Source organism: Pleurodeles waltl, chromosome 3_1 (assembly GCF_031143425.1).
Source record: "Pleurodeles waltl isolate 20211129_DDA chromosome 3_1, aPleWal1.hap1.20221129, whole genome shotgun sequence".
NCBI lineage: Eukaryota > Metazoa > Chordata > Amphibia > Caudata > Salamandridae > Pleurodeles > Pleurodeles waltl.
In genome coordinates, this window is record NC_090440.1 from 609,319,873 (window position 1) to 609,333,660 (window position 13,788).

At 43.2% G+C, this 13,788-nt stretch overlaps 1 protein-coding gene across 3 annotated transcripts in view; it reads left to right on the top strand.

The window, feature by feature from the left end:
- Nucleotides 1-13,788, top strand: part of LOC138284364 (uncharacterized) — a 228,662-nt gene that overhangs the window by 158,465 nt on the left and 56,409 nt on the right. For all 3 annotated transcript variants that reach the window (XM_069223057.1, XM_069223058.1, XM_069223059.1), the window contains one exon: nucleotides 6,744-6,851. In XM_069223057.1, the coding sequence (XP_069079158.1) occupies nucleotides 6,744-6,851 (108 nt within the window). The remainder of the gene's footprint in view (nucleotides 1-6,743; nucleotides 6,852-13,788) is intronic.

Here is a 13,788-nt window from a genome sequence, read left to right on the forward strand (position 1 = left end):
ATAAACGCATGTTTAGTTAACATTTATTTGAAGTTAGTGCTCAGTCTGATAAAAAGCAGCTCAGTGCTGCCATTCACCAGCATGCAAAGGCCTGAAGGGCTGCATGCGGCCCCCAGGCTGTACTTTGAGTATCACGGGTCTAAAGGAACATATTCCACAAGAAAATGCATTGTCTTTCAATGAGGCCTCAATAGGAGCCCGCAAGACAGGAGGAGCCCCAGCAGCTGTGATCATATATGACCCCCTGTAGAAAATGTTAGAAACAAATGGACATTGGAATCCCCGGCCATTTAGGTCACACATTAAGTGCCTGAATTATATATTGGCGGACAAGTTACTTAGAATGGGATCTGGATTTTGACAGAGGGGAAATCCATCACCGTTGTGACTGACAGGATATTTGTCACCGTTGTGACAGAGTAACTTGTGTGCCAATATCTAAATCAGGCCCAAAATCTGTAAACACATCTTTCTCTCTTCTTTAGAGCCATTGTTGTGGGTGACTGATTGTTTATCCACAGATTGGCAGTTACACATGACCTCACTAGAAACACACTTTGCACATCCCTCAGAACTGAATGCATAATTTTCAGTACTTCGCATTTTTTTTTGTTGCTACTATAGTTACTGCTTACGATTTCTTCTTTTATTCGTATGAGGTTATTGCCCCTTTTTAGGTCTCAGCTAGACAATGCATGCGCTGTCTCTTTGAGACATGTTGTAACACACACACACACACACACACACACACACACACACACACACACACACACACACACACACACACGGCTTACAGCCAGCCCATATCTTTCTATTGGGTTGCTTCTGCATCGCTGTCATTTCAGCTGTTCCTGTGTGTCAGTCCATGCCTGCGTTGCAACCTCTTCTTGTGTTCGGCCCTCACCCAGAGTATGTACCAAGTACTTGTGTTCATCCACTGCTCTTTTTTTTAACTATTATTTGTTTTGTGTTGTCACTCAACATAAGTACTTGTGTTTTCCTCTCTTCCTCACTCTGTTTCTTGTCATCTTTCATAAATGATCCCCACACTCCCCTCCCGAGCCACCACTGCCCCTCACCTCCCACCCACCATTGTTTGTGTTTCCTTATGTGTATGTACAGCAGACACCAAAACATTGAGAGCACCTCAGAGTTGTATATGGAAACATCAGAGCTGGGCACGGACAGTCGACGGTGGAACTAAGGTTACGGTGCATTTTTCTTGATTTGTGACCCTCTGAAGGCCAAAGAAGAAAGTTCCACAACTTAGGGCCCGATTTAGATTTCGCCAGATGGGTTACTCCATCACATGGGTGACGGATAGCCCGTCCGCCGAAATCTAAATCCCATAGTGGGTTGGCTCTAAATTCCTTTTATTTCACTTCTGTATGTCTGTCCCTGCAGCTGCCTTGTGTTAGCTCTAAATTCCTTTTAGTTTCACATATTACCTTGTTGTCAGAGTTGCACGTTTGTGCCCTGAGCGCATTTTGTCCATGAGAAGAGTGGGGGTGAGTGCTGGTCACACGGTGGCTCCTTTGTTGACCGCAGTGAGCAGCTGCTCCTAAATTGCTTCCGTTTTTCACCCACTGCCTCGCCCCCTCTACCCAGAGTGTGCCATTATGATCAGAGCTTCCAAACCTGAAACTGGGGAACCAGGCCCAAGTCCTAGTGTAGGATCAACATGCTGTGATTCTGGGCACATCACTTAATATTCCCTATGCCAATCAACCATTAACATTGACAAAGCCAATAGCTCATACATTGCCGAGACCAGTTGGCTTTACCAATGCTTGCTTATGCCTAGAAGGCTTTCATTAGAATTGTTTTCTGACCAAGGAGTGTAATAATATGCAGGCTGTCTTACATGAAACAAAGCTTTTGTCACCTTTTTCATGTCTTAAGAGGTTTTCTCTTCTCGGAAAGTTCTAGAGTCTGAATTGCCCCAAATCACCCCTCACACTTCTGACTAGACTAGAGAAGAACTGAATGGCTGCAAAGTGGTATGGCGGTGACAGCCTGTGTCCACTACTGTCTGCAATCATCTACTATTTTGAGTAGAATCAGAGTTACTGTCGGTATCCCATCAACAGCATCCAGCATGTGTTCATAGTTATGAGCATATGGAGGTAATCTGTAAAGACTACAAAATCGTAATCTGTAAAGACTACAAAGTAGTAATCTGTAAAGACTACAAAGTCGTATTCAAATGTCCTGCCCTCCAGAAACATCTAACTGCATGCTTTCAGACCTCTTCCTTTAAGGTTTTCCCTGGTTTTTGCGATTTCAAAAGGTTTGTTACAGGTCAAGGTGTAATGATTGACCCTGATACTGCCTGGGGACTAGTCAATTTTATATTGCAACAGTTTATGTTGTTTGGTTATATGCCAGCACAAAACGGTATCATGCATAGGATCACATTTTCTTAAGCGTGTGAATTTAAAATTCAACATAAGAAGTTATAATTCTTATTAACCTACTGTTTACTTGGCCCAAAAAAGTAATACAATTTTTTCAAGATTGTTAATGAAAACAAAAACTCCTTTTCGATGCTTATGTATTCCCTCTTATCCTACCTAGAGCCGCCTTCAATAGGTCATTGGACTTTCGGTTTTATTCTTATGCAAATGATACACCGCACAGATGATACAGCCATCCGAGCAAGCCATGGGGGAAAAAAAAAAATCATACCAAAACCAATATTCATACACCTAGATGAACTATCTGCTAAACATTCATCTTTTTCAATTGTGTTTATCCTTCATGGCCTCTGAAATGACTATTAAGAATACTCTTAAATTAAAGTCAAGAAAAGAAGTCTTGATCCCCGGAGGCCCACTTTCAGTTTGGATTTAGGCTGTTGGCCTAGAGAAGTGTCCCTTCACCTGTGGTTTTAAGAACTCCTAGGGTCTGTGAGGCCTGCTCAGGGGGTCCACGACTGTCTTACCAAAGTAACTATTATTCGAATTTAAACATTAAATAAAGTATATACAAATAAAGAATAAAAGTTTAAAATGTGAAAACATTTTCTATATTTTATTGAGATGTAAACACAATATTACAATATTGGTGCATTTGTTTGGTGTATTCATGTTTTTTGTATTGTTTTGAGGTTCAAATCATAAAAAATTGCTTAGAATGGACTTCTAATAATGATTTAGTGGGGGTCCCCGGATTCCAGTAATGACTCAGCATGTGTCCACAAAAGTCAAAAGGTTAAGAACCGTTGGCCTAGTGAATGATCGAATCTACTCATTGCTGCGAATTCACCTTGTAATCTCAGAGACGTGTTTGAGTCTGATCTCCATTTGTTCTCCAAGAGAACAAGATGGCCTCAATCCATTTTCCACTGCTTAATGTTCTTACAAAATGTGGCCTTTGCTTGCACCTTGTATCTCGGTCTTCCCAAATACTTGATTGCCAGGTTTTAACCTGTCCAAAATATGGCTCTGTGACTATTACTTGGACTGTGAAAGTATAACTCAGTCAAACTAACTAATGCTAAGCTCGTTTGGTTCTCTGGTATATAGCTGATCTTCAAAGCCACGAGCTTGGTTCGCGGGGCTCTGTGTGAATGGGGACCCAAATACACCAAAAAGAAAGGTACTTTTCACAAATGTGTCCATCGTTTTTGAAAAGCCAACAAAGGGCTCATTCCAGTCTCTAAGGTTAGAAGGTGTTGATCAAGGGGGTGATCCTTCTCTTCTCACATTATGGAACACCCTTACATTGCACTTTTAGCTCATTCCCAACATCTTACCCTTTGGCAAGATTTAAAAGTTAAGGGTTTTCTGTTTTCAGCTTAGGGTCTGATGAATAATATCCGCACCAAGACACCCAAGGATAACACTGTGCCTCAGAAATGTCAGTCAATTAATCAGTCTGGTTTCTTAATTCTATATTTGCTTTTCCCTAAAAATGACATTTCAAAAGACGTGGGCCCTGCAAGCAACTCCTGCTGCATGCAGCTATCTATTTGAAACTGGGATTGGCCGGCAATTGAGTATTGGGTGCAAGGCCTACAGCAGCAGGAATTGAATTCTTATAAGTAGATGTAGAACATCATAAAGTATCAGTTCGGGCAGATGCCAGGCCTTCACGTCTGAATGAATTACATATGTCTATAATTTATATATTTTTAATTAGAAACCATGTTTAAACATAAGTTATGCTTGTAAAACAAAGCAAAAGAAATTGACAATCCCCAGTTATGTTTAACTCCGTAAACCATACTTCACATACCAGCCATGGAAACCATGACTCATACAGCAGATGCAATGTTCATGGCCTCATCCTTGGTGTGACTGACTTAACAAATTACATTACATATTTCCTTACCTTTAACATTATGAATGACATATGAATATACAGTATGATTACATTGCATATGTGTTGAAATTTAGAGGCGAGATATGACTTGCATAGCAGGTGTATGAGCAACAGTTTGCAGAACTAACCGTAAATGGGGAACTTCAGGGTTTGTTCCGGTTTGATTGTGGAACAATAACCGATCTTTAATGATCAATCAAGGTCAGTACAATGTGACTACTCACCCATTAGGGTCACAAGGGGAGGAGGGGGAAGAGCATCCATGGTTCAGTTGAAGAGCCAGATCTTGCGGTCCTTCCTGAATTGAGGCAGGGATGGAGCTTGCCTGAGATGCAGGCGCAGAGAGTTCCAGGTCTTTGCCACGAGGTACGAGAAAGGGCTCCTTCCAGATCTTCCTCCAGCTGTGGTTTTGCAGATGCATGGGATGGTGGCCCAGGCCAGCTGGGCAGACCAGAGATGTATGGTGGGTGTGTAGAAGGAGAGGTGGTGATTGAGATATTCGGGTATGGCGTTGTGGAGGGCTTTGTAGGCGTGGATGAGGAGTTTGAAGTTGATCCTCTTGTTGATTGGGAGCCAGTGTAGGTCTTGCAGGTGGCTGCAACGGGGATGTCTAGGATGAGTCTGGCGGCGGCGCTCTGGATGTTCTGAATTTTTTCTTTTGATCTTCTGGGTGGTGCCCTGCGTAGTGTGTTGCCATAGTCAAATCTGACGAGTGCATAGGTGGCCGTGTTCCTGGATTCAGTGGCGATCCATTTGAAGATCTTCCGGAGTAAGCAGAGTGTGTGGAAGCAGGAATTTCGTTTATCTCGCGGTTCATCAAGGATGAGGAGTCCAGGATGATGCCAAGATTTGTTGCGTGGTCCATGGGGGTGGAGGGGTTCCGAGTGCCACTAGGAGTTGTCCCAGGTGGAGGCAGTGGGACCCATGATGAGGACTTCGGTGTTGTCAAAGTTGAGCTTGAGGCAGCTGTCCTTCATCCAGGTGGCGACTGACTTCATTCCGTTTTGGAAGTTGTTCATGGCAGCCTCGTGGTCGTTGGTGAGGAAGAGGATCAGCTGCATGTCGTCGATGTAAGAGACGATCTTCAGTCTGTGTTCATTGAGGATTTTTGCAGGCGGGGCCATATAAATGTTATAGGGTGAAGCTCAGGGAGGACTCCTGCAGCCCTCTGCCGCTGATTTCAGTGGGTTCTGACAGAAATGTTGGAGTCTGACTCTTTGAGTTCGGCCAGTGAGAAAGGAGTGTATCCATACTAGGGCTTTGTCATGGATGCTAGCGTCAAGGAGTCTTGCGCAGTGTGTGATGGTAGACTGTGTTGAAAGGTCCAGGAGTATGAGGGCAGTGATGTCTCCTTGGTCGAGTAGGGTGTAGATGTCATCTGTGGCAGCTAGGAGCAGTCTCAATGCTGTGGTTGCTTCTGAATCCAGATTGGGAAAGGTCCAAGATGTGGTTCGTCTCGATGAATTCAGAGTTGTGAGTTGATGGCCTTCTCGATGACTTTTGCTGGGAGATTTCCCTGTAGTTCTTGAGGTCCGTTGGGTCAGAGGATGGTTTCTTCAATGGGGGATTTACTTCTGCGTGTTTCCACTATGATTTTTTTAAAGTACATTTCAGAGGCCTTTAAAACACCTACTAAAGAGGTGTGACCAAAGCTAGCCATAGCTTTATATTAACTGGGGTTTCTTAAATGGAAAGAAAGTGTTTTCCTGTGGTTTGGTGGATATATGTGATGGGTGTCTGGTAAGTGTGGTGGTTTGGTAGTGAATAATACTTCCATATCAAGCTGCAGTCTACCCTCATTCTATATGGCCATCAACTGTGTGTTTACCCTCTTCTGCACATGGTCTTTGGTCTTGTGCAAGAGTCATTTGCTGCAAGCAGCCAACATTAGATGCAGCCATTCGTCAGGTGCACATGCAGTTTGCAAGATAACACCAATTCTGGTAGCTCAATCCTGTACAAGTATTATTAGATGTTCATGAACCCAGGGATTCCTGCGCTGCTATACCATCACAAAACTAAAGCAAATTCCTGATAATTTATTTTGCAAATTTGTCAAAGGGTACAGAAAGTTAATAGAAAATTAACAATGTTTGTTCCCTTTGATGGGTTTACATGGAACTCATGCTATTAAAAGTTAATCTTTCCAAGTGTCTACCAACTTTCATGCAAATCTATAAAATGGCAACAAAGTTATGAGTAAATTAGATCCCCTTTATCTTCGCCCTAACCATACCAAACATGGAGACCCATCTGGCTGGCAATATAGGACAATATGAGGAAAATAATCATGTACCAACAGCTACAGAATTAGGCCACCCCCTTTCATTAAAACAGCAATTGTTTTTCCACAATTCACTTACCTGTAAGATGATAGTGATGTGGTGTTTGGCTCATGTCGCTGTTCCTTTTCACAGATGTTCCGCAGGGTGTACAAAGGGATCCCGCTTCAGGTGCGAGGCCAGGTCTGGTCACTCTTGTTGGACATTGAAACGCTTAAGACGGAGAATGAAGGAAAGTACGAGGTGAGCAAGTGTTACATAGAAATTAGCACCTTTGCAGCCAGGTCTGCTTTAAAAGATTTTATGCAATTTTGTACTTGCATGGCGTCTGACACGTTCTTAGGGCTTTCTCTGTTCTGTGTGTCCTGTTCACCCGCTGTGTATTTTTCCTGGCTGCTGCTAAGTTGTAGAATGCTCATTGACATAGGAGGCACAACTCAAGATGTGGGTCTATAGACCGGGAGAACTCCTCTGCTAAGGCGGAGGAGTATTGCCACACTGGATTGTGGGGAAAGGAAAAATAAAATGATAATAACATTTTGTTATCATTTTAGGTTTCCTGGGTGGGGGGGGGAGAGGAGGACTGGGCTGCAGGGAGGGGGCCAAAGGAGTGCTATGTGCACACAAAGTGCGCATGTCTGATTGGCTGGCCGTGTTGCTTACTTTTCCTGAGAGTAGGAGTTGAATATGTGGGCCTTCCAAGTACATCCTTTGAAAATTAAGAGGCGAAGAATAACCATATTTATTTGTTTTTCATCAAGCAATGCTTCTGTCCTGTTGTCAAGGGGTTACTAACAGTCAGGCACATATTTCATTCTATACATGTGCGGAAGCATTCTAACCCAAAATAAAAACGTCTCTAATTTCCTTATTTTGTTTGAACTCTGAGGTCTAAAGTTACCTGTAATCAGAAAATATTTTGTAGCTACTTAACTATAAAAACTTATTAAAGTTGAGTTGTAAAGTCATCATGTCTGCTACCAGAGCCAGAAGGCAAGGTGAAAGTCAGATCATGAAGCATAATAGCAGAGAGATGAGAAAATCTTTCTTACAGAAGTGTAAGACTGACGAACACAAACACCTAAGTGACATTTTGATCACATGAGTAGAGAAAAGAAAGGGGCGACGCAAAGGCAAGCGTCATTATTAGCAATACTGTCAGGCTTCAGAAATACCGCGACCTCTTGGCCAGGACTGGAGCCTTGATACCCATCCAGTCAGGCAAAAAAATCCCTGTCAACAGCATTCATGCACTTTGAACATGGCCTTGTCTTAACTGCTTCCAAACATTAATTAAAATAACCTTTTGAGACGAGTAGTTAAATGAAATTGTAAAAACAACAAGTGATGGACGGAATGCTGAACATTGTCAAACATTCACACCCAGTACAGTGATCTGCGCCTAAATCCATCGTTTTTTTGCTGCCCATGCCATTCCAGTTTGGACCCAGCCATATGCAAATCAGTCTTGACCCTGTTCCCCATGGGAACAGTCCAACCCGAACTGCTAGGCCAGGTCTTCCCTGGACTGGAAACAAGCATCCTGGGACCGGTTTCGGGGTTTCACCCCTCATCAGCCAGGCTAGCTTGAATCCAGTGGCATGGGAAGCACGGGACCCACGTCTGGGCATACCCTTCCCACTTAGGGCGACAAAGCAAAAACAACAAGTGATGGACATCAAATTGCCCAACAGGCCAGATCTATTGACACAACACAACCAAAAGATCAGACACCCAGATCCAGCATCGCTGAATCTAGCAATTTGGCTCCTGAAATCCTAGAATTCGGGCACTTACAACTTACCCAAGAATGTATGGAAGTCATAAAGCAAGCCAGAAGGCCATCCACCAGGCACTGCTATGCAAGTAAATGGAAGAGGTTTGTTTGCTACTGCCATATTAATCAAATCCAACCATTACACACGACTCCAAAACATGTAGTGGGTTACTTGCTTCACTTACAAAAATCTAACCTGGCTTTCTCTTCCATTAAAATACACCTTGCAGCAATATCTGCATACCTGCAGACTACCTATTCAACTTCCCTATATAGGATACCAGTCATTAAAGCATTCATGGAGGGCCTTAAGAGAATTATACCACCAAGAACACCACCTGTTCCTTCATGGAACCTAAATGTTGTCCTAACTAGACTTATGGGTCCACCTTTTGAACCCATGCACTCCTGCGAAATACAGTTCCTAACCTGGAAGGTTGCATTTCTCATCGCCATTACTTCCCTAAGAAGAGTAAGCGAGATTCAGGCGTTTACAATACAAGAACCTTTTATACAACTACACAAGAATAAGGTCGTCCTAAGGACTAATCCTAAATTTTTACCAAAGGTTATTTCACCGTTCCATCTAAATCAAACAGTGGAACTTCCAGTGTTCTTTCCACAGCCAGATACCGTAGCTGAGAGGGCACTACATACATTAGATGTCAAAAGAGCATTAATGTATTACATTGACAGAACAAAGAAAATCAGAAAGACTAAACAACTATTTATTGCATTTCAAAAACCTCATGCAGGAAACCCAATATCAAAACAAGGTATAGCCAGATGGATAGTTAAATGCATCCAAATCTGCTACCTTAAAGCTAAACGACAGCTGCCCATTACACCAAGGGCACACTCAACCAGGAAAAAAGGTGCTACCATGGCCTTTCTAGGAAACATCCCAATGCAAGAAATATGTAAGGCAGCCACATGGTCTACGCCTCACACATTCACCAAGCACTACTGTGTAGACGTGTTATCCGCACAACAAGCCACAGTAGGTCAAGCCGTATTAAGAACATTGTTTCAGACTACTTCCACTCCTACAGGCTGAGCCACCGCTTTTGGGGAGATAACTGCTTACTAGTCTATGCAAAACATGCGTATCTACAGCGACAGATGCCATCGAACTGAAAATGTCACTTACCCAGTGTACATCTGTTCGTGGCATCAGTCGCTGTAGATTCGCATGTGCCCACCTGCCTCCCCGGGAGCCTGTAGCAGTTCGGAAGTTACCTTCAACTATTTGTATATATATCATTTCAACCTTAAATAAGTACATACTTAGTCACTCCATTGCATGGGCACTATTACTACAATTCAACTCCTACCTCACCCTCTGCGGGGAAAAAACAATCTAAGATGGAGTCGACGCCCATGCGCAATGGAGACAAAAGGAGGAGTCACTCGGTCCCGTGACTCGAAAGACTTCTTCGAAGAAAAACAACTTGTAACACTCCGGCCCAACACCAGATGGCGAGCTATGCAAAACATGCGAATCTACAGCGACTGATGCCACGAACAGATGTACACTGGGTAAGTGACATTTTCATTACAGTGCAACGGTTCTCGCATTTGCTTGAGTTAGAGCAATTGGCGTTGGAAATTCTTAACTAGACTTTTCTTGCCACGTGAATTGAAAATGAAGTGTAAAACAGTTGACAGCAGCAAGCTGATTCAAAACACCATCACTGCATACCTAGAAAGGATCACGGCTGGGATGTAAGGCAAACTGAAACCGGAGGAGGGGCAATCACACGCTGTAACAGGAGGAAGCGTGACTGTGATGGCCAACAGAAATGTTCAGGAAAATTCACTTAGTTAATATGCCAGGGGAGGGAACTCAACACACAAAGGAGTGACATTTCACAAAATGCACCAATAAAAATGAAGGATTTAAGACCAGCACAACAATGAATGAATAGCAAGAGTGGGCGTGGTTAAAAGCCCACAGAGATATTACAACAGGCTCTAGAGCTCTTACGTGCTTGATCCTAAAAACGGGAAGGAGGATTCATGGCATCTAATATTTAAAGTGACTCCAATGGAGAACAGCGTAAGAGTAAGATGCGTTGGTGGCTATCATTTAATTGGTCCTCCTTTCACTCACCTAGAGTAGTGAATAGGGCATGAACGTCATTTAGCGGTCGCACCCCTGGCTTTCCCCTTACGACCCCTGACACTGCCTCTGCGACCCCTGGCCTCAGATGTGGCAAAATCAGTGCCAGGAACACAGGGGCAGCTCGTCCTTATAGACGTTGCTTGGGGCTCCACTTCCTTGTTTTCAATCAGTTTTTTTAATTACACTAATAGTGAATAATGTATTATGTGAATAATGTATTATTAACTATTAGTGTAACAAAAAATGGAACACATCAGCAATGTGCCCCCCACCCCCCTGTGGCTTAGATAAGTAAAACACATTTTTAAATGTACGCTGTGTGCATGCTTGCGGGTGAGTGTGTGCTTATGTGAAAGAGTGAGTGTGTGTTTGTGTAAGCATCTGTGTGAGTGAAAGTAACAATAAAATGGCGTGTGTTGTCACTTCTGCTACCCCTGGCATTTTGGTGAATTGACGTCGATGGACTAGGGGTAGTTTACCTCCTACACAAAGCAGAGGGCTGGACCACACCTTGCTCGTTGAATAGTACTTCACCACGAAATTAAGGAGACCGCCTGAACTGGTAAATGTTAGTACATTTCCCCAGTGTCGCTGAGTAGGGACGACTGTTACTCTGAAAAGGTGACTGGGTACAGCTGCCCTGCCTTACAGGGGAGGAACGCGCCAAGAGAGTCGAACCTCCAAACACAGCATGGCCAGGAAACTGGGGTCTGGCGCGTGAGAGGCCAATGTCTGAACTTCGTCAGAAAGGCTAAATATTCTATCAGAGAAGACTACTTTAAAATAATAATAGTAAAAATAATAACAGTAGTAGTAATAATAATTCGTTTATTCGGTTTATACAAATTATGCAAACTTTAAGGTATTTAAAATCACGTTTTCTCTGATTTATCATCAAAATTAATTAGATAACTGTTGTTTCACTCTTTAAATAACAGAAAGAGATTGTAACCGTGTTTGCTGCACATCGTGACTGCCCATCAGGTGCACGTGCAGAATTTTGGGTTCTTCGGCAGCTGTAGCGCTGCCAGCGAGATGCTGATGAAGTCTCATCTCGTCAATATCCGATAAACATCCTTGAAGCACGGTTCATAGCGTTTAAGGGATCGCATTTTAGTTTGTGAAAATAAAAATGAACATAAATTTAGATAAGCCATTAAAACTAGTAAATCTAGCAACACCGACATCCAAGTATAGGTGCAGCAAAGGAAACGCCCTTCAAACTGTATGGATTGAGGGGCAGATGATGCTCACCTGCTGCTCTGGTAGTCACGTGTGTCGAGTTGATTCTGTCATCCTTCATCTTTGATGTCCTGTGGTCCTTAGATGTGGGCGAGCCACTGAAAGCTCGAGCCTGATGCCAGGCTGTGGCGCAGCTCGAGGTCCTCTTGGACCCTCGAGCCCGAAGGAAGCCGAGCCACCTACGCTCTACCCTCATGCGCCTAGAATTATAGGCAAAGCAGTAACCGGTAAGAGACACTCATTTAGAGGCTGAAGTGTACAATGTGGAACAAGAAAATCTGGGATCAATCCCAGCTTTCCTGGTTCATAAAGTCGTATGATTCTTGACAAACATTTTTTTACAGAGCCTCTTTTTTAATTATCACATATGAGAACACCTTCAAATATACATGTTTACGATTTGCGCTGTCCGAAAACAACTTGAGCTTGATTTATTATAATGTTGCTGCATTTAATGATCCAGGCTATATTTACCTAGATACCCAGGACAAGTGACTTGCCCCATAGCTCACCAGTGGCATTGTTGTCCGGGTGAGAGGAGGGGCAGGTATGTTTAAAAAATATCACTATTAATACATGCCTCACAATGCAGTGATATAATTAGATGTATTGCGGTGAAATGCTTCCTCGTGTTAACTTTTTGACTTTTGAAGAAACGTTGTCATATTTTTACAAGATGTTGTATGACGTACATGCCAGTTATTTTCAGGGCTTGCCTCGTGCACAGGCTCTTAGAGCGCAGCAGACCTTCGGCTCTCCCAGCTTTAGTAGTCCTTTAGTTAGCACAGCAAACAGTCTGCGCTCCATTACTTGTGCCTGATAAGGTTAGCTCTGGATATCGATTACTTTTGTTAGGCAGTGATTGAAATCGAAATAGAAAAGTGCTAAAGTGTGAGCACTTTCACGCTCAGCGGCTCATCTTTGTGAGCCCTCCATGAGATGGGCAGCTCCATTGTCCATAGTGACTCCACCTTTTCCAGAATAACGTACCTGCCATCTATTTACGTTTTAAGATTCTACAAAGCTGGGGCATGATTCTTAAGTAGAACTTTATGTAAATCTGTCTGCAGTTATTTTTATCTTGGCCTTGTGTCTGTTTACTTTAGTTATCAGCCAGACGGAGGTCCTTGGGGTAGCTGTATATCTGTTCTGTTCTAACATTTACTGTTTAGAATATGTATTAATGAGGGCAAAAAAATACCGGCTTTAGGTGATTTTTCAAATTTGTGTACCGTCAGGGACTAAAGTACCAGTCATGTGGGTATAAAACTGGCCAGGTGGCAGCCCAGGCAAGCAGTCTGTCTTTGCTTTTGCCTGTTCAAGTAAAGCTCTGAAGATTGATTCTTTTGTTAGGTAAAGTGTGTGCACGTTCATCCACAAACAGGCTCTTTGGGTTTCACGCAGTCAATAAGGAATTGGGTAGCTTAATATTTCCCTCTGATGGGACATGATTTTCATCCGAAGTTGAAATACTTCTTTTGAAAACAACATATGGAAACGTTTGACTGTGTGAGGTGCAGGTTTCGTGAAAAGGAATTTGCGAGAATTAACATTGAAGCTTTATCCCCACCTGATGTTTTCACCTGCACCAGAGCAACAGCGTCTAATTGTACCAGTCGCTAATTGTGGGGGACACAGAGTGCAGGACGCATAAAGCAACAAGGCTGACTTGCTACAGGATTGAGTCGGCTTTAGCCACTCCCCACTAACTTCTCCAGCACGTGGCTATTGTTTTCATACCAAAAGCACTCTGTGCACAAGGCTGCTCTCTCAGACTGCCTGCGAAGTCTCCGGGACTAGTGCGGGACTAGTGATGCAGCAGCTTGTCACCAGCAAGACCAACCTAATGCGCATTGGTGACGCACGTGTACACACCTTAGGACGCCTTGGCGCTGATCAACAGACGTTCATCACTACCCAACTCCTTGGTACTCATTTTTATCAGTTTCAGAAAGATGAAAAACTGAGTGAGGCCAACGAGATTCAAAACGATGTTCATGCGATCAAACCGATTCCCGGAGTGGATACATTAGTCC